Below are 26,540 nucleotides of genomic sequence, written 5' to 3' on the forward strand. Positions count from 1 at the left end.
GAACCCGATCTGCCAAAGTAATTTAAAGCCCAGTCGCATCGACGCTTAGTGCGAGAATTGAACCTGGCACAGAACCGACAACAAGAAACGTCGTGGTCAGGGCCTAAGCAAGGTAGACAGTAAGAGTGGAAATCTTTATGAGGTATCTGTTTTCCACACGCTATACAATTATTAACTTTTTCTGACATCGGAGGAACAAGAAAAAGATTCCCCAACGGAGTACTTGAGATGAGAAGTAAGAACTTCGGACCGACAGCAATCCAAAACGTAGATCGAAAATCGCCAACCAACGACTTGCGAGCTGCTTTCCACCGCACGGCAAGAAAGACTGGGGAAGATGGCGTCGGCTGAGGGCTATGTACCAGAGCGTACTGACGTCAGGGTACTAGCTTGGACAGCCGACGCCAGACCCAGACTTTGTGATTCTGGCCGACCTCGGGCTGCCTGCCGGCAGGATCACCCAACAGTTATGACTGCAACAGTGAAACACGAAGAACATCCCCCTTTCAAAAGCATTTTGAAATGAGGATACATTTAAAGAGGATGATCCGTGGCCAGACAGACTGAAATGGACAATAAGTGAACCTTGATGGACAAGAAAAGTAGTAGGACAATAATTCGCACAAATATTGTAAAACAAAGAACAACTAGCCCTGGATGGGTACAGCTTATGTTGTGGGCACCAACTAGAAAACCTTTTTCCGTCTGCTAATATATGACTTTCTAATGGCAGTCCTTCCAGCCTCCATTAGTTCCTGCTGCACACTTTCAGTAAACAGGTGCCTAAAGGGAATTAAGACCTTATTATCCTGGCAGTTAGTTGAAGATGAATGGGGTTGGGGTGCACCAAACACCCATGACCTTGTCTGAGTAAGATCCACTCTGTGAGGAAGCTTGTAACTGCCCCTACCACTTACAAAAGAAGGGAGATCCACAGTTGCCTGGGCCAAATGGGAGTCACAAGAATGATCTGGGGGGATTCCTTTTGAATCTTCATACATACTCTGGATATCAATGGAAAGGGTGGAAAAGCAAAGAAGAGAAAATGCATCCGTCTGCCAGAATCTTGTCAACTGACTGTTCAGAGAGGAGGTAAATAGGTCTACTTAAGGAACTCCCCTCAGATGGATCAAATCTTGGAGGAGCCCTGATCTTGTTTCCATTTGCAAGGGTCTGCCCTTGTCGTGCTTAGCTTGCCTGCCACACAATTGTGCTCTGACAGAATGCATGAGGCCTAAGTTAACATGGCTAGTTTCAAATGGGGTATGACCTGGTTTCGCTTGCTGATGTACTACACAACTGTGGTATTGGCTATAACAACGTAATGAGGTTTTGGGGACCAAAGATGATTCAGAAAGTTGAGTGCCTTGATAAGGGTAAGCACTTCTTTAACATTTGTGTGTTTGCATCTGTCCTTAGTGTCCCACACACCTTGCAGTTTTATCCCTCCTGAAACTGCTCTCCAAGCAATGTTTGAGGCATATGTGGTGATGGACTGGTTTGAAAAAGGAAGGGAGAAGGAAAGACCTGGACTTAAGGATAATCACCATCTCCACCAAGTGATTTCTCTTCCGAGAAACCCCAGCACTGGGATTCGGAGAGATAAATGATGTTGGTACTGGGACCAGAGAGACTTCAAATAGCATTTTGTTTTTATCAAGTGGAGTTTTCCTAGGGGTATCTTGAGAATCGTAGATGCCGTGAGACCCAAAATCCTGAGGTATCCTTTCACAGTAACAGAAAGTGGCACTCCAAGAACAAAATCCTGTGTGAGGGAGTAAAAAAAAGACATCTAAATGACAGAGTGAGAGACTCCTGACACACTGAAAAAGACCATGTAGTGATAACCAAATCATCTAAATAGTGGGGAAAAAATGTAGCTACCCTGTAGCCTACAATGAGCTATAACTAGAGCTAGACACTTTATGAGCACTCTTGGTACAGTGGCTAGGACACTCAAAATCTTAAGACATGCCTGCATTCTCGATGAAGAGGGACAGGGTAAGCATATTTTAAATCTAGTTTCACCAGGAAATGCGAATAAGGAAGGAGAGGTAATGGGTTGTGAAGGAAGTGACATCATTTTTGAACTTTGGTACTACACAAATAGGTTTAGGAAAGATCCAAAAGTTGTCTCCAAGCATTTTCTCTCTCTCTGACACTGAAAACTTACTTGAATAAAATCTTTCGTAACCTGGGAAAGAGGAACTGGTTCTATCACTCCTTGAGACAGCAAGTGATGAAGGACAGGGGGGAAATAACAGTCTGGTCCAATCAATAAGGAATCGTCTCCTGAAAAGGATGGATTTCCTTCCACTGCCATCTGTAACCTTGATGGATAATCATCAGAACCCATATGTCATCTGTTCCCAAAAAGAAAAGTGGGGATTTAGACTTTCTGGAAGGGAAAGGGACTGCCAGGGTGGGAGTGGGGAAATGCTCCCTTAAACATTCACTCTGACTTGCTGGATTGTTCTTGGATTTGGGGGATTATCGAATACATTTTGTACCCCCCTCAGCCATTTCTTTTTAAGTGTGTTTATTTGTATTTTGTTGAGACTGCTTATTTTGTTTTTGGCGAAACTGAATGAGTGGTTTGAGAATCCCTTGGAAAATTTGGAAATGGAGGTCTAAAAAAAATCTTAAGAGAGTCCCTGTATCAATTTACCCCTTTCATAATACCTTCTGATAACTTCTGCAGCTGAAGAACCAAAAACTAAATCTCTAACCAAAGGAGAATTTAAAACCTCATTTTTCACATCATCTGGAAGGTTCTGAGAACACGGCTAGAGATAACCTCAAAATTGTACATGTGGCCCTGGAATAAGAATGGAGTCATACACACAATGTAAACAATGAGTTGTGACCTGTGAAATGGAAAAAAACTAAATTATGTAAAGCAGATTTTTTACTCACAGGAAGAAACTGCAAATAAAACATTCCTCATACTTTCAGTTGGTCAGAATCAACTAACATTTGAGCCTGACCATTCAAACTTCTGAAAATTAGTGTTACAGAAGCATACGTGCACACTTTTCCCCCTAAACTTTTCAATAATTTCCCATCGTTATCGAAGAGTTGTACTTGAATTAACTAAATGTTTAACAACAGAAGGATTAGCTAAAGCTACAGCTGTGAGTTAGGTTTGGGAAGAGTGCACAAAAAGCATGACTTAGGAACTTTATAACTTTTATCTCCCTTTTTAGGGGCAGCAGACAGACTTGTCAGGGAAACTGCGGGCAGTGGTGCACACATCCTCTAGAGCTAACAGAGCTGGAGGAATGTGTGAATGTTCTGTAAAATCCTTATGTAACAGCATTTCCAAGGGACTGGGAAACTTCAGTGTTCTCCCACTGAAAATGCTAGCTCATTCTGGAAACAGTCTGAGAAAGGGAAACCCCACAAGGAAAATCGAAAACTGAGCTCTCCTCAGAGTCTGAATCAGAACACTGAGGAGAAAACCATGCATATGTCCCTTCATCTTTCTCTCCAGATTCAAAATCTTGAATCTCTTCAGGAAAAGAGGCATCCTTCTTTCCTTTACCAGAAACCACCTTATAAAAAGGATCAATATCCTGAACCCTGATCCAGACCCAGTAAACTATTCCTGTCTAAAGAAATTTGAGGAAAAGTAGATACATGTTTAGTTTTCTGTTTCTTTTTGACAGGAAAAATGGGGCCAACAGAGATTTTAATGGCAGCAGCAACTTCCCAAAGAAAGGGCAAAACATTTTGACTAAAGGAGGAAGCATTTCCTGCTCCCAGAAATGACAAGAATGGCTCTCCCTTGCCCACTGATGGGACTCAGCAGCCATAGAGGACCATAGTGACCACAGGAGCTGCATCCGAGGGATCTGGGGTAAAAGACGAGTGGTCTGAGAAACAAGCTAAGGTCACAGCAAGCCACACACCTGCAGCCGACGAGGCAAAATTGCTACCCTGCTGTGGTGGTAAAGGCTGTTTGCTTAACTTTCTTTTTGTGGCTGGAAGAAAGCCCGACTGTGAGACAGGTAACTTGCTCCATGGTCAAGCCGAAAATGGTGCTTCTTTCCCAGGGGAAAACAAGAAGCAAAAGCTGGTAAAATGTAAAATCTTTAAAAGTCACTTTTTAACACAAAAAACACAGAAAAAAAGCACTTTAAATCACTTTGCCAGCACCCCCCAAAGTAAAATAAATGCAATTTTTCCACAGAATTTTTTTTTCAATAAATTTAAACATCTTACAAACTGAATGGGTAAAAAAAAAACAAGAGTGCTTCCTATTTAATAGTGCAGTTAAGCCAATAAGTACAATAAAAGAATTTCAATAAAGTGGACTTTTTTTACCCTCAAAGGGAACTTATCTAGCCAGCAGAAAGACAGCACAAGCCAATGGTCAATCGTTGAAAGCCTCAGACGAGCAAACTGATCATCAGCAGGAAATCTCTGAAGGGGTTGGCACCCAAACCTGTCTTTTTACTCAGCTCAGGCTGATTGATGGTTTTTGGGCATGTGGAAGGTGCCATTAAGCTTTGGAAGCTAGCCGTCTACTATATCCTTTGCAAGATATCGCCAATATAGCTAAGGCTACTGAAGCAGTGATCAATATTATGATTATTATCAAGATGTCATAAAACAAGTTATCGAACACAGAATTAGAAAAGCTTTGGAAGGTCCTAAATCACATAACAGAAAACAGAGAAGAGTGCATAGGTGTTGACACTGAGGTCAGCCTTTGAGGAACGAAGGGAGTTGCAAAGGCAAGACTTGGATGAAAGAAGACGGCAATTCAGACAAGAAATACAAGATTACCTGAAGGATAAGAAGAGATAAAAAGAAAGGAACAACACAAATAAGAAAATGGGAGATTCAGGAGGAGAGTGAGAGAATTCAAAGCAGACAAGATAAAGAGGGAAATGAAGCAGTTGATACAAAAGCTGTAAAGATGAAATTATCTGGAAGAGGACTGCAGTAGAGAAGCTACATATTAGTGCTAACCCTAGGGGAACAAAAATGTTTGCAGTAAGATTAAGACAGCAAGAAGTTGAATAAGGAATTTGTAAGATTAAAAACAGCACTTGAGGGACAGGAGAGAGGAACACTATCAGGAATATTGGGGGATTCAGAGAATATTACCAAGCAATGTATAAGGAAACAAGATGGCAGAAAAGTGAGAGAGGCAGAGCAGGTAACAGAATTATGGGTGTATCCAGTAAGAATGGACAACAGAAAACAGGATAAGGAGGCACTGAATAAAGTAATATGTAGAGAAGAGTAGCAGCATGGGGGAGAACAGCGAAGTGAAATCCACAGGGAGTGACGGATTCCCGCTCAAGATATAGGACATATGGAAAAGATGGGTAACACCGAGATGGATCTATTGTTTAATAATATCTTGGAAGGAGGGGCCCTGTCGTGAAAATGGAAGGAGGCAATGATATTGGTAAACACAAAGAAGAGAAGGACCCAATATCCCCATGCATCATATATATATATATATATATATATATATATATATATATATATATATATATATATATATTCTAAACCATAAGTATAAATGCTTTATGCAGACACAAGCAAATAGACTGGGAAAGATCATACAGAGGATTACATGGTGACCAAACTAGACTTGTAGGAAGATCAGCAGATAACTTGATAAGGACTTTACCAATAATACAGGATGTGGAGAAGAAGCTGGCAATTATATCACTAGATGTTGGAAACACACTTGACAGAGCAGAATAGGATTTGTAAGAAATAGCAGATCAGTGGAACATCTCAAGAGAGTGGATTAATAAAACTCTCACAGTAAGACGCCGTCCGGTTCGACTCTCAGAGCGTCTTCTGCGTGGAGATATGCGTGAATGGGCGTACCTTCGTTGAAGGTTGTGTATCAGGGCTGGTAACTCGGTACGTAAAAATCAACTGCCAATCATTAGCGGACCAGAGTTCCGCTGTGGTGACCCCTAACCGGGAAAAGCCGAAAGTCACAACAACATGAGGGATAACAGCAAAATTGAAGATTAAGTAAAGATAACAGCCAGACTGTCAGAAAAAAATACAAAGAAGAAGGGGGGGCCAGGATGAGACAAGATGTCCCTTGTCTCCACTGTTTCTTTAGCAATGTACTTGGAATCCTTAGAGACTAGCAGAAAGGCCAATATAAATAGATACAAGTGTGGTGCGATCAGAGAAGATTATCCTATATGCAGATGTATTGCTTACCATCACATACTATGATGAAAACATAGAAAAAATATGGCGAATCATGACAAAATTTGATAAAAGACTGGGATACAAGATGAATCAGGAGAAAACAAAGGTGTTGATAGCAATCCAGCAAAGAGGAGATGAATGGAAGGTAAGAGAGAGATAAAGAACAAAGAAAAAAAAAATACCTGGGAATATGGCGATAAAATGTTTGGGGAGTCAGCAAAAGAATATACAGCAAATTGTGAAGTACCAGATGAAGGACTGGAAAACCTCTGAAAACAGGAGGAATTAAGGTATACATAATATCCCAGAGAGGCTTTCTAGTATCTCCTGGGTTCAGATACATTAAAAAAAAAACTAAGGCAGGTATATAAGGAATTCATTTGGGATGGGGAAAGACGAACAGTATGGAATGCAGTGACATACACAGCAGATGGGAGGAATGAGGAATCCAGATTTGAAAAAAACTGCAGACGTGCATGATCACAAACACATTATGGTTAGTGGATATAATGTATGAAGCCGATTGGAAAGAGTTGGCTGAGACGAAAGAGAAAGGAGTAATGTATTGGAGCATATTAAAGACTAACAGAAATCATAAGAAGGGATTCTTGACCTACAGTGGACAACAGGAATTCAGAAGTGATTCAAGGTACAATGGCAAAAAAAACAGGCAGGCGAGAATGGAAAGACGGGTTACTCTAAATCAGAGGGAAGACACAGAACAGACAAAAAAAAACAATATGGAGGTGGAGAAAAAACAGTTGAAAGTAAAATACTGGCCTCAAATAAAAGTAGGTGGGGGGATACAAACTTGGGAGGAACTGAAGGAGGAATACTAATTGGAAAGCAAACTAGAATGGAAATATAGATGACTGAAGATGAGATGGAGAGAAATAAGGAAGGGGAGAAGGAATTGCCAGGATTAATTCACGAGACAGACAACAGAAAAATGTGGTGGGGGGACTAAATGAATACTGAGAGCAGGGAGAAGATTGTTAACAGAAGGAAGAAAGAAGAGAAGGATGGAGAAGAAAGTGAATTGGGATAAAGAGTGACAAGAGGCAATAACAGAGGAAGAATATGACATTATCAAGGTATGCAACTAATGCTTGCAGATTCAAAATATTTGCATGAAGTGCCTACATAAATACTTTTCAACCCCAGTTAAATTAGGCAAGATGTTTGCAGAAATTGAAGAAAATTGCTGGAGATGCAATTGTGACTGAGCTACTTAGTTACATATAGTCTGGAACTGCAGAAGACTGAGAATATAAAGACCATGTACAAAAACTACTGCAGGAACTTTGCCCAACGGAGGGAAAATTTGCAAAGAATTTTTTTTCTGGGATATATTTAAGTTGCACAGAGACACAATAAGAGTCTGGTAGAACGTCTGATGACACTAGGGAAAATAAACCAATCCTGAAAAATATCTGAAGAGTAAAGAAACCCCTGCAACAGAAGAGGTAAAGAAAATGATACAAACTAGTGGAAGAGGGAAAACAATACAAATTAAGGAAAAGCTCTAAGTAGACAGAAATAGTCCATATGGGAACAAAAATGCAGACAAGTGCAAAGAAGGGAGGTAGACCCTAATGACAATAGCGATTAAAAAGGATAATCAGAAAAACAACAGCGGAGAACAGGACCAAATGGAACAGGGAAGAAAACAAATATATGTTGAATCAATCATTAAATATCTAAAGAGAAAGATGAGGTAGAGAGAAGACAGAGAAAGAATGGTTCAGGATACAACTGATGGAAAGAAAATGCAATAGAAGAGGGCAGAAAAACATTTCTTCATAAGGTTAAGTAAATTGATAAACATATAACTGAGGAGAGTTTAACTGCTGATACTGGGTGAAGTTGAAAGGTGTAAAATATGACAAAAAATCCACAACCCATACACAGAATAAAATGAAACACCCTGTATGGAATTATGAATAATAAATATAATAAAAGAGGCTGTGTTTTACAAAAGGAGAATCAGTCAAATGTTCTTGGAAAATATAAGGTTCCAAACTGAGGACTGGTTCCAAAACAAATGCAAAACACTTTGAAGACAGGTTAAATGTCTTTCATGTCCAGCAGAGGATGAAGAGACTGAATCATAAACATTTTACATAAATAATATATACATATCATAAAAATAAAAGTTCTTGAGCTCCAGAAGAGGGAAAGAATGTTCCTGTCTTTCTTGGAAGAAAAATACTTGGGCTAAAATCTCCCACAAATGAATGGAGGTGCTGCCTTCATGGTATTCAGATAATGATGAAAACTAACAGAATGGAAGAAGGGAAACAAATTCCAAGGACATATGCTCCAAAAGCTGGATGATTTAGTGGTTCGTCATAACAGCACATCTGTATTTGATATGCCTGAAAAATGTGCTCTAATTATGTCCTGAGACAGTAGTTGACAGTGGATGACAGCTGGGAATGACATCAAAGTGCCAGCAGAAGACAAAGTCTGCAGAAGCCTACAGATTTCTGTGGTGGTGGTTCAGCTAAATTCTGAGGTAGCATTTGGAAGCTAAACTAAAATGGAGATATTCCAAATGCTTTGCATGCAAACTGCTCTGTGTGTGCCTTTGCTTACGATGACAGCCACCACCATACTGACCTTGCATAACTGGCAACAAAAACAGGTGACCACAAGAGCTCTCAACTTTAAGACCAAACAGGACATAGTCATATTTGCCAGATATGCTAGCACTAACATAACGGAGCATTCTGAAGGGAATACTGAAATGGCTGGTGGACCTGAGATACAATGCCACAAGCTTCTTTAAAGCACTACCACAAATGAACAAATCCAAACTTGTTTATCTGCTATATGAAACACATCAGTTAGTTAGTGAGACTCTACACAGTCATCCAGATTATGGAGAAATTTAGACTTCAGTTCAGATTCAGGTTTAGACTTCAACTAGCTCCTGCTGACTTTTATTTTTGAAGCTAGTCCCACTACTCTGTCACATTTCTAGGCTTTCTTATTTTCAAAGACCTCCTCTGACGTGCCCATTTCTTAAAAAAAGGCTGTTGTTTTGTATGACAATTACTGACTCTACAGCCTTCCCCTTCTCCCATAATCTTGAAAAAAAAATTCTAGCAAAAGGGGAGCAAGTGTTTGAGTAAAACAAGTTTAATCATAAGAGCATCCAGTAACTGTCCCCACTCAATGACGCTGACTGCTTGTTTATATTCCCAACCAAGCATTTCTGTATATACCTGCTCCTGTTTCTGCTGCTGTAATGCAGCCATCATTTACATTAAGCATATATTAAATGACAAGCTTACCTACAATGAAAACTGTTTGGTTTAGTCTACCTACTCTTTCCCTCAGGGCTTCAACTTCAGACCCTGTTACCATGTCCTACATTCAAGAATCTCACTCTGGTACTTGATAACAGGGGTGTGGCAGCTAATGGACTTGAAGTCTAAGGTAGAAGGGGTATAAACTTCTTTTCCCAAGTGTTCACACATGCTGCTCCCTATCATTAGAGAATAAACTGAGCCCTGGACTGGAGCCAGCTTGCTTTGAAGGGCTTTCAGCCTGTAATGTATCTAAGTGTGGAGCCTGCTACCAGGTTCTACAGAAGATACAAGTTTTTGAAGGGCTGGTGGATGGGATTCAAGTGCTGTGGATGCCAAATTACAGGCATACTTAAAAGTCTGTTACACCTGATAGACTGCTCAAAGCCTTAGGTTTTGCATAAAATGTCAAAAATATTTATTTTTGGACTCGTATGTCCTTGTATCTCTTCCTGAAGTGTCCCCATTCATCAGGTTTAGTGTTTTTCTGCAGTTGACAGTGGAAGGATGAGGACACCAGTAGGGCCAATGTCCGCATCTTGTGTGTCGAGCCTATTCCGTGTAGAAATGCATCGCTATTGGGAGGCGCTCATTCTATGGTACACAAGCCTAAAGAGGGATTAAGGTGTTCCTGTAAATGTAAGCATAACCTATCTTGTATCAATTTCAGTAGATTCACCTGAAATTTCAAATGATAGTTCGTCAAAGGCATAAGGTATGGGCATCTCAGGCACTTTGGCTGAGGCTATGAAATCACTAGTGAAGAAATCCCACTCTCTCTATAAAAGTGTCAAAACAGGTGGGATCCAGCTGAAACAGACTTGAGGGGGTAGGCAAGGCAACACCTTACCAGGTCAGACAGTGTCAGGTGTGTATGTAGATCCTTTTTTTTTTTTTTTTTTTTTTTAACATTTATTAACCTTACATATTACGTAGCAACGTGGATAAACATGCAGTTATAAAAAAGAAAAACATTAAAAAGATTTTACCTTTTCATGCATTACACATATGGTTTCTTTCTTATTGCTGTTCACTTTAACATTACATAAATAACTCAAGCCCTGCCTTCCCTGAAACTTTGCCTCCATTTCCTGAACATTATTCTGTATGTTTTGTTCCCACAGACTATTTCTATGTAGTTTATTCCTTCCTTTTTCTAAACATCCCACCTCCAATTCTTGTATCTCCGTTACACCATTCAACAATTATGTTACAGCTGGTTAGCTTTTGATTTCCATTTTCTAGTAATTGGTAGCCAACACTATTAAACACACAAGGGCTTTACTAAATACAGCCATTTCTGTTTGTACATCCCAGCTTGAAAGAATATCCTCAATTACAATAATCTGCCCCCCCCCCCAAAGTCTGTTTCATAATAACTAATAAGGAATTTTTTTAAATCTAGCAACTCATTATAAAGGATTGATTATTGTTCTTTCAAACAGTGAAACCTCACTAACAGGTACACATATTTTTGTCTACTTGCTCCATACATACAGACCCATCAATGCTCTCTTCTCCATCCCCAGCTACAGCCCATTTACTCTTGTCTTATGGGGCAAGATTCAAGCAAGCAAAATGGAAGCCATTAAAACAGGCAGATACCGGAGAATCGTTTCTTTTTATGAACCTAATCGTGGCTCAGTGGTAGCTAATGTGAGCACTCACAGCCATGATCTCCCTACTATTACCCCAAATGCAATGCAAGCTCCTATACCTTCTGTACTGGAAATTACCTCACAAATGATGACTGGTACAGTTTTGCATACATTCTCTACAATACAACTGTCAAAAAAAAAGTTTGCTGAACTAGATACAGTTCTTTGGAAGTCACCCAGCAGGGACCAAAAGGCAGATAACCAATCACTCTGTGCAGCACGAACAACTAAAAAGCTGTGTAAGGTCAAACCAAAAGAGCAGGTATGTCCTGGTGGTAATTTTTCCATGGATTAGTAATCGTTCTGCAACATTAATCCTTATAATGCAAGTTCCTGTTGAAATTTCAAGTACAACTGTAATATTATGAATGGTGAGATAAAATGTGAATATAGAATTATATCTACAAAGGTCTTGGCTACAGTACCTCACAGTATCCTTCCTGAAAATTACTATACATAGTAGGGGGGGGGGGCACTCTCAATTTGGGAGTTTTTGAAGGAAGAAATGCCAAAATGTAGCAGAAGAGAGGATTAACCAAATCATAGACTTTTCATACACTTTTTAAAATGGGGGTCCAAATCTTGGTTCCAATGTTTCCTGTTAAAATTTTTATTTCATTTATTATTTTTTTTATTCTAACTACCCACAAGCCATCAACCACAGCAGTCTATTTACTCATCTTCATGTGTGACCCTGTAAAGGAAGGCCACCAGCCAGATACTTAAGGATATCTATCTGACCAAATTCCCTGGTACCCTTTGATAATTAAAGTTGTCAGTACACAATACTGACGTGCCAGCTGTGTGCTACCATGCACATCTGACTAGATACATTATGTCATACTATGCAAACCTGACTAGCTATATCATGTGCTGCTTGGTATGCATGCTCCAGTTGTAGCCCTGCTTCTGAACAAAACTACTCTTTCAGAAACGAAGGATACAAATAACTGCAAGCCTTGTTACCTCCCTGCCCCCAGGATGGGTAAACCATTGTCACATGTTCACTCCTATCCTTCATCGGCTCCACAAGTGTTTGTATCACCACCCAGTCCTGGGTTACACTCAGGGCTTCATCCTTCAGTACCAGGAAGCCAGACTTGTTTTATTTAAAATTAATGCCAGGAACAAGGACTGTACCTCAAGTTTTTAACAGCAGGAATAAATGATCTCCACAAATAACATTTTAACTGTAAGAAATAATATAATCTGTATCCAAAGGACTGTAACCATACCACATATGGAGACTAATACTTTTTCATAAGAATGTACATTTTCTTAGTTACTGAAGCCAGTTACTAAGTGCAATTTACTGAAATCACAACAAGCGAAAACATGAGAATTTCAAATCTTACATCTCATTCGGAAGCGTTCTCCTGAACCACTTTGAGAACCAGGATGTGAGCCTGGTTGTGAACCTGAATTACTGGAACCTGAGGAACTGCCACTGCCCGGTCTTGGTACAAGCTTCTCCACTCTTTCCCATAAAAGCCTGGGCTCTATATTGCTAGAAAATGGAACATAAAACACCGTTAAAATATAACTACTACTTGTACAGGAGTTAACATAAGTGTTCAATTTATGGATCTGAATACTCAAAGCTGAACATAACTACAAAGCATAAAACATATGAAACTGAAGTAAACAGGCCAAGAAAAGCTCCTGGAATTGCAGTTGAAGTATGTGACTAATTGTTTCTTCATAGATACGACTGCCAAGGCACTTTCCACAGGCAACAGTTTTAATGCTGTGTTCAAAGATCCAAACGCCACAATAGGAATGTTATTTTATATTACTTTAATTTTCTTTATTACAGACTAATGTTCACTATTTTCTTCCCACCTACGTCCACAGCAACGTTCAGTGATGACTGCACGCTGTCTAATTGCAGGAAGCACATTACATGCAAATGTTGCATCTGGATTAACACTTTGAACTTAACAGAGAAACATAAATATGTACAAACTACAAGTGCTTAGGGATACTGCTGCATTCCTTACTTTCACTTATTCCTCATATCAAACTTATTACTGCCAGTGTCTTTAGATAGCTTAAGGCCTGCTACACAATTTCAAGCAACTTAACTCCAAGATTCCCATATGTCTAAGATAGAAATGTTCTCATCTCTTAGACAGAATATGTTCTTCCCTTAGTTGCACTATTTCCAGTGCAAACACAGCAACCCTTATACACATCCATCAATAAAACATTTAGATTCATTACTCTCCCTAAGCATATGCATCAGTGTGTTACCCTCAAGTAAAGCAAATTAGTTGCTACAGCGACTCTTCTACCTTTACAATTAGACAGTCTTGACATCAGGTTCATATTATTCATCAAATAAACTAAATATAAAATTTGCCCACATAATGTCAGGGACGATGAAGAAAACTCACATTACAATGTCCCAATTTCTCCTTAGACAATAAAGCTTCATAAAGTCATAGTCAGCAAACAGGAACCATCTCACAAAAGCAATCAAAAGACAAAAGGAGTGCAGCATAAAAGCACATCGAAAAGGTTTTGCAACATGCACCTGGCCTCTTGACAATGGCTAAAATACATTTCCAATAAGCACTGACTACTCACTTCCAAAGTTTTTATCTTCACTGACATTTACCGTCTACACATCTCCTTTACATTTAAGTGCAGCTTGAATTGTTCTCCTTTAATTCTTGCTGCAGAACTATGTGTAATAAAACTACTGATGCAAAGAAGAGTTATATGCTCAAATTATATTTCATATTCCTTTAATTTGTTTATACTGACTGTAACCTCTTGCAGCAAAACAGGGAAAGAATGACATTGCTTGTTGTACATAATCATGACTTTGCTTGTCCTACTGATGCACTGAAATATATATGTTCTGCTAGCTGTATAAATTCATTGAGCAGTGTATGCACCCGGTTTACTGTCGACACCTTGTTTATAGCTCAAAACCAATTCAGTCCATGGACTAGCCCATCCACTTGGATAAATAAAATTACTTGAGTAAATTCAAGCAGCAGTACATCAGTGGAATTTTACTGAATCCTGTTCAGTACAAAAGTTGCACATTACCTCTTCTTGAAAGGCAGAAAAAGGTACTTTATTCTAATAAACATTGCTGCAAAATTTGCAGTCTAAACTTTTTGCAATGATAAATGTGTGGTATGGTAAAAAATAAGCAGTCTAACAGATATTCTTTGTGCTGCACACTAAAGATACTACACAAAATTCTCAACTTGCAGGAGCAATGAATATGCAATTCATAAAAAGGACATAACCAAGACCTATATTAATTAGTAAGGATGCAATCATGCAAAAGTCTCGCTCCTGACAGAACTGTAGCAGAAGGGAAAACTATTAAAAATTAGTGATGGCAGTGTGTTTGTGGAAAATGATAATTCACTGCACAGTAGGCAGAAGAAAAAAGCTTATCTCACTAATCAGAGAATGACGAGAGGCAGGTGTGAGATTCAAGCTGCTGTATCCAGCTACCTCAGGATGTTTTCCACGGAGGATCAAAGACATTTCTTTGATAGAGAACAAGTTGGAAGTTGTTTAGCCATCAAAATGCGAGTCCGCAAACAGAAGAGGACTCTGCTTCTCATTCTACCGACAATAAAAAAGCACATAGACTGACACTGCCAGTGTAGAGTTCTTTAGCTGCTCCAAAGGAAAATGCTTGAGACAAAAAAAAAAAAAGAAAAGAAAAAAAAAAAAGGAGGACAGGAGCTAAGAATCAGGGGAACCTTGAACATGAGCCAGAGTCTGGTACTGGGAAACAGAGATAATGAAGACCAGCAACACACTGAAAATACTGAATAAATGAGAGACAATAAAGCATCAATCCCCAATTGGATACAGGAACAGACACATGAAGTGTGGCTTTGCAAGACAAATAGAGTTTAGTTGAATGTATTAAATTGGTGGGTGAAGTATTATGTATAAACCTTGCTTTTATGTCATTACTGTTTAGGATGACACTGGGAAGTAACTGCAAGTATAACAGTTTTGTTTTTATTAATATTTGTTTTAAAATTACTTATGTAAACTTCATTTGTAAAACGGTTTTGCATAGTGGGCAGTCTGTAGTAATTTAAATGTAAGACATGGGGAGGCTTATTAGTGATTGCTGTATATGTTAAAGCAAAAAAGTACTTTTTATTGGTTGTAAGGTACCCAGGCTTTACATTCGAACAAGTTAAGAGAGAGTGGATAGAAGCAAAAGTTCAAGATTGAAAAATAAAACAAAATGAATAGTATGTGAAATGGTAGTTATCTATTGCATTTGCAAAGCCATTTGCTACTTTTTCCATTAACAAAGGCTTTCAGTGGGAAATGGCAAGTCTGCAGGTGTAAGCAATTAATCATGAGAGGTCTTTGCACTATATGCTCAGTGAAGTGTACAAACTGCAGTATAACATTTACAGATAAACTGACAAGCACTTTGGTGAAGAACAAATGAAGTTTGAAACTACTGAAAGTTTATACAAGTAGTTGCCTCTCAAGCAACCTTAGTACTTTAATGCATTTAATAACAGAAAAGCACAATGTATTTAAAGGTAGCCATTGCAGTTTTTCTTAAGGCTAAAAATGTTTACTGAAACCAAGTATGCTGTATTTTTTTTTTTTTACATTTGGGAGGGGAAGGCTGAAACATGCATGTCCATGCTAGTGGGGCTTGACTTTACTGGCCTGAATTTGTACACAACAGATTTAAAGGAAAAAAATCATGGGCATTCAGAATTGCCACATAGCTGAAACACCTGATGTTCTTAAGGGGTAATTTGCATATATCCCCTGTTACCTCAAATACAAGAGGTTTTAAGGAATCATACAGTGAAAATCTAGCTTGGCTGGGTTTTTCTTTTGGTTTTTGCAGATTTTTTTTTCTGTGACACCTCGTTACTAAACAATGTCCAAGAAGACACCCTGTTAGTCACTATAGACACACAAGCACTACATATGGTGTTGTCTCACAACTACTGTATCATAGTAGTATGGGAAGCGCTTTTAAAAGGAAGAGAAACCTTGACAAGAGAAATTGAAAAGGCCATTAAAATGGTACAAACCCTTCCTCAGCAACAATTACTTGGATTTTGGCAACAACCATTACAGACAGACAACTGGAATTGCAATGGGAGCAGTGATGGCTCCAAGTCTAGCTAATATAGCACTACACAAATGGGAAACTGAAAAGGTAGAAAAAGTATATTTCATAGATTTTATCATCAGTAAAAGACAGACAGATGGACAACTTACTAACAACCTGTTCAGGAAACTGATGACAGTTAATATATTTCTACAGACCAGCAGCATGCACCCTGAGATTAAAAAATGTAACATAATAAAAGTCCCAAGGAATGTGCAAAGCAAGCATTTCAAAAGGGACGAATGACTTTACTGTGAATCTTAAACCAGACAGAGACTTTTTAGCATGTAGCTATGAAGCAAGACGGCTGAACACCATACTCAATCCCATTAGAGATTTTAAGATTCAATGAGACCCGGTGCTTTTGAACCTCTTAATAGACAGCACCTGGGCTTTGCCTACCTATAAAAAGATCCCAAAAAAGGAAGCAAGAAAATACAGCATGGTCATTACCTTTGCTCTTGACCACTTATCTGTCCGTAAGATTTTGAAGGAAAACCTGGACATTACCAACAGTACAAAACAAATTGCCAAAATCTTAGAACCAGGACCTAGGTTTATTTAAAAAAAAAAAAAAAAAGTGTTAGGGACCATCTCGAGTCTAATGTGGACCTAACGGAATCCACAGAAAATGGGACTTTCAAATGTGAAGCTCAGAAATGCTCCTTCTGTGAGTATATGAGAAACAGTTTCACTTGTCTAAGTACTAAGAAAAAATAGCAGCAGGTGTAAAGCCAACTCTAACACAAAACTGGCTGTTTGCAGAGCTCAGAACACAAAATGTGACATTCTATGTTAGAAAAAAAACATTAGACGACTAAAAATATGTATGTCATGCCATTTTTCTGATATTAGCCACAGGATTAGTAGGAATGCCAATACAAAACACTCCACTGAGATGACGGATCACTCTAGGTTTAAATTTCATGTCCTAGACAAAATTATGGAGTTGCCTCTGTCTGGAAATAAGAATGCGCTGTTAGACAAAAGAGAGCTGGAATGGTAATGTCAAGTTGAATGCATACACTAAACCAGGTCTCAATTTCATATGCTCGATAAAGAGCATCCTTCAGCTCAAAAATGTAACCATAGGGCATTCTATCAATGCAAACAAAAATACACCCACCCATCACAGCCTTTATGATGGCAAATTGTATTTTTGATTATCCGATTGCTATATGTTCCTTTCTAAGCCCCTAGTTCTGGTAATCTGAAGAAGCTTTGGTTCAGGAGTGAAGTACTTACTTTAATACTAGATGGATCTTTTTAATTAGCTAACTCTGGCCCCATAAAATGGGCACTCCTATTTTACTGTTTTTGTTCACCCCAGTTTAATTTCAGCTAGGTTCACTATACAGCTAGAGGACAATGGATGCCCCAGTAAAGCATAGACTCCAGCGCACATGTTGTTCCCCATGTACCTGCAAAATAAATAGCTTTTCAAAGACTAAAACATTCTATTAAAGACTGGAAATGTTTTTTGCTTTTATAACACTGTGAATGAACCTTTATCTTAACCAGGAGACAGCCTAACCAGTCTATGAATATTCTATGTAGGGCAATAAACCAAGAAAACACTGAGCCATGCCAGAAACAGTCCCTTTGTAGTTTAATTATAAGATAAAAACATATGCTATTTAGGGACTTGGCCTCCACTCCAACCAGCAGGCCCAACTATAAGCCGATCAGGAACCATAATCTTACCCCCAATCATAAGGGCTGTTTTCTACCAACCCCCTTGTTTAGGGTTATTTAAAAAGAAAGAATAGTTTTGCAAAATCTTACCATAACCACACATGTCCTTCTCTTCAATGTTGCAGAATTCTGACTGTGAGATCTTCTGCCTCAGGTGACCCGATCAATGGATCCTATGCAAAAGCTTAAGCCCGGTTGCTGCTAGTGGTAAGATTTTACACAATTATTCAATGTCCTTCTATTCCCTTGTTGCAGTATTCCGCCTGTGGGAGAGTATCACAGCTCAAGGAGGAGGAAGGGTGGTGGAAGAAGTTGCAGTTTCTAGGAAGCCCTGCAGGACTGCCCTTGCAAATTCTGCCCTGGCTCTGGAGATATGGTCCAATTTGTAATGTTTGGAGAAGGTATGCACAGAGGACCATGTGGCTGCCTCAAGAATGGCAGTCGTGTCCAGGCCCTAGAGGAAGCCACAGCTCTTGTAGTGTGCACCCTGACCCCATACGGTAATCGTTTCCCGTGGTAGGAGTAGCAGAAGGTGATAGTTTTCCTTATCCAGCAGGAAACAGTTTGGACACCCCCTTGCCCAGTGCCCTGGAGTGGAAGGACACAAAGTTGATCGGACTTTCTCATATTTTTGGTTTTGTCCAAATAGAATCTTAGTTGTCTGTGGACATCAAGGGAGTGAAGTACTCTCTCACTGTCATTCTCTGATGAAGGAAAGAAGGTGGGTAAGTGAATAAACTGACTGAGTGACAGCTCATTGACCACTTTGGGCATGAAGGAGGGTCATCCTATCTTTGTGGAAGATAGTGTTGGGTGGGGATGCCATTAGTGCCTCTAATTCTGAAATCCTTCTGGCTGAGGTAAGGACTACTAATAGGACAGTTTTCCATGTGCACAACTGCAGAGAAACAGAGCCAGCTGGCTCAAAGTGAGCAATACTTAGTTTTTCTAGCACAAAGTTTAGGTCCCAAGGTGGAGGAATAGGTTTCTTTGGTGGCCTAATGTGGGGAACCCCTTTTAAGATTAGTCTGACATCCAATCTGGAAAGTAGACTATTGCTGAGGCTAGGCATTTTATGAAGACTCTTGGTGCAGTGGATAAACCAAAGGGCAACACAGTGAACTGAAAGTGTGAGGAGGTTCCGGCAAAGCACAGACACTTCCTGTGATTTAGGTGGATAGGTATGTGGAGGTATGCCTCTTTCAGGTCCAAAGTGGTCATGAAAACTTTGTGTTGCAATAGTGGAAGCAGGTTTTGAACAGAGAGCATTCTGAAGGAACAGACTTTCAGAAAGTGGTTTAAGAAGGATAGATTCTAGGATGGCCTCCAATGGCTGTCCTTTTTAGGCACCAGGAATAACCTGGAGTAAGACCCTCTTCCTTCTTGGCCTGGGAGAATGGTTTCTATGGTCCCTTGGGCGAGAAGGTCTTGGATAACCTGTGGAATTAGGTGAAGTTGGTTCTTTGGAGGGAAGGGGATGCCTAGTGGTATGGGCTTTTCCTGTCATGACATGAAGTACCCTATTTCCACTACTGCCAGGACCCAGTGGTCTCTACCGACCTTTTTCCAGAGGGGAAGACAGTGAGAGATGTGGGATGAGAGGGGAAGGTGGCTCTGAGTCAGTCACTCATTGTTGTTCCTGTCTTGAAAGGGATGTCTATTGGAAGGCCGAGAGGGGGTTGGCCTAAGGAAGGGAGCCTTCCTGAACCCTTTCTGTGTCTGGAAGTAGTGGAGGAGGTTGGAGCAGGGGCTCTCCTGACAAAGGAAGTTTTGGCTGGGTAATTTCTGTAAAATTTGGGTGCTGGAGAGACCAGTAAGTGCTTTAAGTCCTGTAGCTCATTACTTTTTTCTTGTAGGCTTTTAAGCAGTTCAGCTGACTGTTTGTCAAACAGGAATTTGCTATCCTGAGGTGCATCCAGAATTTTGGTTTTAAAATCTTCAGGCAGGGGCTATAGCCTAAGCCAGGAGTATCTGCGCAGAACAGAAGCTGATGCTGCAGATCTTGTGAAAGCCTCAGCTGCATCATAGCTGCACTTTATCGAGTGTCTGGTGACCTGAGATGCTAGGGACAGCTTACATGCTACCTGAGACTTGTTGAAGGAATCAGGTAAAGAGGAGAGTAAAGAGAAGGCCTGTGAAGCCATATCTAGGACATATCTGACCATGTGGGTCTGGTAACTGATTGCCCTGAAGGCTAGTGTGGAATTAGTGTATATCTTTTTCCCCAGCCTGTGCATGATTTTGCTGTCCTTGTCTGACTGTAAGAGGGAGGAAACGGGTACGAGTCTGGACTGTTTGCCGGGGACACTGCAATAACTGCAGGATCTGCCAAGGGGATTTTATAAGGATATTGTGCTCATTGTGGACCTTATAAAAGTGGTCAGATCTCTTGGGAGCTGGTGGTTGTGATTCTGGAGCCTTAGAAGCTGATAGCCGAGGGGGAGCGTGATTCCACCTGTAGTAACTCAAAAATACCTTTTTTGGACTTCTGCCATTTGAGCAGCATCCCACTTGAAGTATTCCCTCATTTTAGTGAATGTTTCCCAAAAGGTAATGTCCTCAGGGGGAGAGTCTCCTCCAGGGGAGTCTTTATCTGGGAAGTAGCCGTCCAAAGGGGAAACTACTTGAGAGGAGTAGGTGACAGACTCATCAGAAGAGGACTCTTCTTCCTGGGTGTGGGTAGGAGGGATGGACACAGCTGAGGCTGGCCTAGGGCTGAGGACAGGCAATGTGGCAGCTGTGGATGCTGAAGGCCTTAGAACCATAAATGCCTGCAGCAAGGACTGGGAGAAGGAGTGCCAGTCTGGTTTCTCCTCAGAGGAAGGAGATGGGTGTTTAGGCATTTGTTTCCTCTTCAGAGGAGTTGATTTTGCTAATATAGAGGGCCTAGTTTCAGGGATGTAGCCTAAAGGTGAGGTTTTGGATTCCTGGACTGCAGAAGAGCATCTAGTGGAGCCTGGCTCCCCCTTGGCGTCAGCCACAGCAGACATCTGAATAACCGAGGACATGCCTACCGGTGCTTCGGAAGCAGCTTTCTTGAGGGGTAGTTGTTGAAGACGCCAGTTCCAGCGGATGCCTTTCAACCCCTAAACTGGCGGTTGGCAGGCCATCCGACGATGGAGGGGCAGAAGTGGTAGGCCTTGAAACTTTGGCCTTCTTTTTTAGGTGGCTCCGCCTCGATGGCCGACTCAGAATCCATCTGTAGGGCTAATAGTTTTAAAAAGAAGTTATGTACTTACCATAAAGTTTCATGTTTGTTGTCCATCTCGCCCTTCATTCTTACTGGATGAGTTCAGAGAAGATCCTCGGCTCTGACTCAGCCGAATACACTAGATCGAAGTCTCTAACTTGTCTCATGGCAGAGTAGGTATCCCATCATGCAGTGGTACAATTCCTCAGATCTTGTTTGCTGCTAACTATAACAAAGACTAAAATAATCATATGTCATCAGGTCAAGGAAAAACAGAGTCAAAGGAGCTCATTTATAAGAGGAAACAACTCTCCACCAGGTCCTCTTGGAGTGCTTGGATGGGGGAGGATGGGAGGGTCATAAGAATGAAGGGCGAGACAAACAAACATGGAACGTTATGGTGAGTACATAACGTCTTTATGTTATGTTGTCTTATCTCGCCTTCATTCTTACTGGATTGGACAGCGTCCCTAGAACCTTTTCCATGGGTGGCTCACGGGAATACACTTTTGAGCACAGTGGAACCAAATGAAGCCCTGTCCCTGGAAGCAATCAACTTTGTAATGAGTAATAAACGTATGAGGATTTGCCCACGTAGCAGCAGCACAAATACTCATTCTGGCCTGGAAAGCAAAGGATGCTGCTAATGGCTCAGGTTGAGTGACCTCTAATTCTGAACGGCAAATTTCTATCATTGGAGGTGTACATAAAAGTGATAAAATTTGAAAGTGTGACTTTAGACACTAGCATGCCTTTTTTGCTTCACAGAAATCTTGAAGCCTAAGTTTGGAAGTGGAGCAGCTATGCTGCCAAATTGAGGGTGTGGAGAAGGATGAAGTGTTCCTGACATATGGGTCAGGAGGTCTGGAACTGGGTCCAGAACCTACGGCTTCTCCTGCAGATGAGGCCAGAGGAAGGGGAACCAAATCTGAAGAGGCCAATATGGGGCAATAAGAATCAGACTGCTTCCCAAGGATTTTTCTTGCTGGATGACTTTGGGTATGAGGGGAATGGGGGAAAGGCATAAAGAAGTCTCGATGGCCAATCGTGAACAAGGGTGTCTTCCGGTGTCTCCCCTGGAGGGAGAATTAGGGCGAAGTAGCTGCTGCATTTGGTATTCATGGGAGTGGCAAAAAAATCGCAACAAGGCTGTCCCCATTTCTGGAAAATCTCCTCCGCTATGCTCTGGTTTAGAGACCACTCGTGAGGCATTAATATAGTCCTGCTGAGCTTGTCCGCTATCATGCTGGATTTTCCCAGGATGTGCATTGCTACTAGAAAGCTTTGGGAAGAAATTACCAATTGCCAAACTCTGAGAGCCTCTCGACAAAGTGGGTATGATCTGGTTTCTCCTTGTTTGTTTATGTACCATACCACCGACATATTGTCTGACTGGATTGAAATCGTCCCCAGTGGTAGAGAGTTGTGGAGTGCCTGGAACACTAGAAGCACTGCTCGCATCTCTAGAACACTGACGTGGAAATGGGCCTTGTGTTCTTGCCATATGCCTTGGACTGTACTTCCCAGATCATGCCCCCCCATCTGAGAAGCATCTGTGATCACTGTAGCAACAGGTTGTTGTGGTATAAAAGGTCTTCTGATTGTCATGAGATTGGACTGAGTCCACCACCGTACATCTCTCTTGCAAGACTCTGATATTCTGATCAGATAGGAAATAGGAAGTTCTTGTAGTGAACACTGGGAAAACAGGAACCACTGAAGGCTTCTCATATGCATCCTGGCCAGAGGAACTAGAGTTATGGTTGAAGCCATGGTTCCTAGAAGTTTCAGAACTACCTTTGCCTTTATCTTGTCCCTGGGAAGAAGGTGCACTATTTGCTGTTGGAAGGCAGAAATTCTGTCGGGAGGAAGACGTGCCATCATTGAAACGGTGTCTAGGTCTGCATCTATGAAAGTAATATACTGAACAGGGCAACAAGGCAGATTTTTTGCAAATTGTCTTTTATGCCTAGCGGAGCACAAATTTCCAGTGTCGCATCCCTGGCTTGTACATGCTTGGTGGTGGCAATTAGGAGCCAGTCATCCAGATACGGAAACACTTGCAATCCAAGACGTCTCAAGTGAGCTGTTACTACTGCCATGCATTTAGTGAACACTCTGGGGCTGTAGTGAGACCAAAGGGCAGAGCTCGGAACTGATAATGACTGGCTCCCAGCAGGAAGCATAAATGACTCCTTGATACTCTGTCCATTTTTATGTGGTTGTATGCGTCTTGGAGGTCTACTGAGCACATCCAATCATCCTTCCCTAAAAAGGGAAGTATTGACTGCATTGTCACCATTCAGAACTTGGACTTTTTGACAAATTTGTTCAGTTTGCTGAGATCCAATATGGGTCTCCAGTCTCCTGTTCTTTTTGGCACTACAATGAATCTTGAGTAAGTTCTGAATCCTACTTGGTCTGTGGGGACTTTCTGGATGACTTTTGTCTAGCAACTTTTGAATTTCTGTAATTGCTTGCTCCCTTAGATTGGGTGGAACATCTGGGATTATTCTGATATGTGGGAGAGGATGGCAAAAGGGAATGGAATATCCTCTGGATATTATTCTTTGTACCCATTTGTCTTTTGTGATATACTGCCAGACTTCTGGGTACAAAGATAAACATCCCCCCTCCCCGACTACCCCCAGAGTAGAGCAGACAGGCCTCTTTTCAGGAGCGCTCGCAGGGACATCCGCAAAAGGAATCATGGTCACCCTGATTTTGCGGACCCCCTCTGCCTCTAGGATGTCTACCATTATTGCCTCCCCTTCTGCCCCTGGGGAAGGATTCACCTCGTGCGTCTTGGAAAGCTCCCTGGGATCTTTTGAACCACATTTTCCCACTCTTCTGAGCCTTAGGGCAAGGTCTTGAAGGTACAGAAAAATGTACTCCAACGGCAGAGAGAGTTTTCCCTTCCTGCTCGCATCTAGTGAGTGTGTCTAACTTTAGATCCAAAAAGTGAGGAACCATCAAATGCGGCGTTGGTAAAGGTAGACTTGAAAGATTCCAGAAAATTACACAAGCGCATCCAGGAGTGTCTTCTCAGGGAAACTCCTGAACCCGCTGCCCTACTTGCTCCATCTGCTGCATATATCAGTCTCATGGAGGAGTTGACGATGGAATTTAAGGTGGATAACTGGGAGGTGACCCTCTCTGGCACCCCCGCAGTCAAAGAACCTTGTAGGAGTATCTCCTAGCTCCTTCAGAAGATCTCTTTGTAGCCTTGTAAAGTGTGTAAGGTAGTTCAGCGATCTGAGTGTAAAAGTCGCTGATGAAAAGATACTCTTCCCGTATCTGTCCATCGTTCGAGAATCTTTGTTCGGAGGTTGGACAGATGACGATGTCTCAGAAAGTTCTTTCTTGGTGGCTGCTGCCACCACCATAGCATCTACAAGCACACCTTTGGTAAGAAATTATTTTTCAGTGGGGGCTGACAAAAACGTGTTTGCCTCCGAGGGACTGGTTCCCTAGTGTCCGGTGACTCCCATGCCTTTTGACCGACTCCATTAGCTCATCAAAAGGCGGAGATACCCAGGAGGCTGAAGGTTGAGATTCAAAAAAGTACAGTTTTGTACCTACCATAAATGTAGATGTCCGATAGGTATGCATCTGCAGTCATCACATATGGGTTGTCCTGCCTCAGGCAGCCCTTCGGTCGGCCGGATTCCAAAGTCTGAGTCTGGCGTCAGCTGATGTCGCCCTTTCCCTGACGTCAGAGCGCCTGGGATACAAAAGCATCAGCCGACGCCATCTTCCTCAGTTTTTCTTGCCCCAGATGCCAGGTGCCCTCTAAGGAAGGCTAAATTTGGAGGAATGCAATAAATTCCAAACATGAACTGAAATATATATATGCATAAAAAAAAAAAAATATATATATATATATATATATATATATAAGTATATGTAAAACAAATACACCATAATAGATAACCCCAGCAAGCTATGAGGGGGAAAAGTACCCAAGAAATACCACAGAAGGGAAGGAGGGAGGGTAAACCTGACTGCAGATGCATACCTATCGGACATCTACATTTATGGTAGGTACATAACTGTACTATGTCCTTCAAGGATGCATCTGCAGTCATCACATATGGGTAGAATACCATAGCCAATCTGGGGGTGGAGGATCTATGTAAAGGATGGTGTAGCTAAAATGCCCTGCAGGACTGCTGTAGCAAAGCCTGCTCTGGATCTGGAATATAGAGGTAAATTGTAATGCTTGGAAAATGTATGCACGGAACTCCATGTAGCAGCTTCTAAAATGTCCTTGGTAGCCACCCCTCTTAAGAAGGCTGTGGAGGTGGCTGTGGCTCTGGTGGAATGAGGTCTAATGTTAGCTGGCACAGATTTTCCATGAAAGGAGTAACAAAAGCGAATGCAGTTTCCTATCCATTTTGAAATTGTCTGCTTTGAAATTGCTTTTCCTTGTGCACTAGCAGCATATGCTACAAACAGCTGGTCAGTTTTTCTGTTACTTTTAGTTCTGTCCAAGTAGTAGCGCAACTGTTTTTGTATGTCCAGAGTGTGCAGAAGCTTTTACCCTTTGTTTTCTGGATTTGGAAAGAAGGTAGGCAGGTGAATAGCTTGGTTTAAGGAGACCCTGGATACCACCTTTGGCATAAATGAAGGACTGGTTCTCAAAGAGACTCTGTCTTGATGAAAGATAAGGAATGGCTGTACTGCCATGAGGGCCTGTAACTCAGATACTCTTCTTGCTGAGGTTATGGCCAGAAGGAAAGCAGTCTTCCAAGATAGGAACTGTAGTTCTGCAGATGCTGCTGGTTCAAAGGGAGGCAGTGTTAGTTTTTCCAACACGAAGTTAAGGTCCCAGGTAGGTACTGGTGGATTCCTTGGGGGATTAATGTTTTTAATTCCTCGTAGAAACTGTCTTAGGAGAGGATGAGAGAAGACAGGTGGATCAGTATTGTACTCTGCTGAAATTGCTGAAGCATGAATTTTAATGGAAGAGTAAGACAGGCCATTGTGGAGCATTTCTGCCAAATATTCCAGGATATGTGCCATGTTCATAACTGTTGCATCTAGGCCCTTTGAGGTGCTCCAGGTGTGAAATCTTTTCCACTTTGCTGAGTATGCCTTTCTTGTGGAAGGCCTGCGAGCTTCCATGATGATATCCTTCACTCTCTTGGACAGCTTATCCTGGTGATGAATCAAGGTATTTTCCAGGCAGCTAGTTGTAATGTTTTCAGGTTGGAATGCAGAGTTTTGTAATTGTGCTGTGTCAGGAGAAGCGGTCATTGTGGAAGAAGCCATGGTTTCGTCCGTGACATGCTCTTTAACAATGGGTACCAGTGCTGTCTTGGCCAGTCCGGAGCTATCAGAATCAC

General features: G+C 41.2%; 1 protein-coding gene across 1 annotated transcript in view; it reads right to left on the minus strand.

Moving 5' to 3' along the window:
• The window catches only part of MAP4K4 (mitogen-activated protein kinase kinase kinase kinase 4), a 3,343,981-nt gene that overhangs the window by 1,325,458 nt on the left and 1,991,983 nt on the right, over positions 1 to 26,540 (minus strand). The window contains exon 20 of the mRNA XM_044071965.1: positions 12,526 to 12,677. Coding sequence (XP_043927900.1) covers positions 12,526 to 12,677 — 152 coding nt within the window. The remainder of the gene's footprint in view (positions 1 to 12,525; positions 12,678 to 26,540) is intronic.

This window comes from Protopterus annectens, chromosome 5.part0, assembly GCF_019279795.1.
Source record: "Protopterus annectens isolate FY-2018-M chromosome 5.part0, PAN1.0, whole genome shotgun sequence".
Lineage (NCBI taxonomy): Eukaryota > Metazoa > Chordata > Ceratodontiformes > Protopteridae > Protopterus > Protopterus annectens.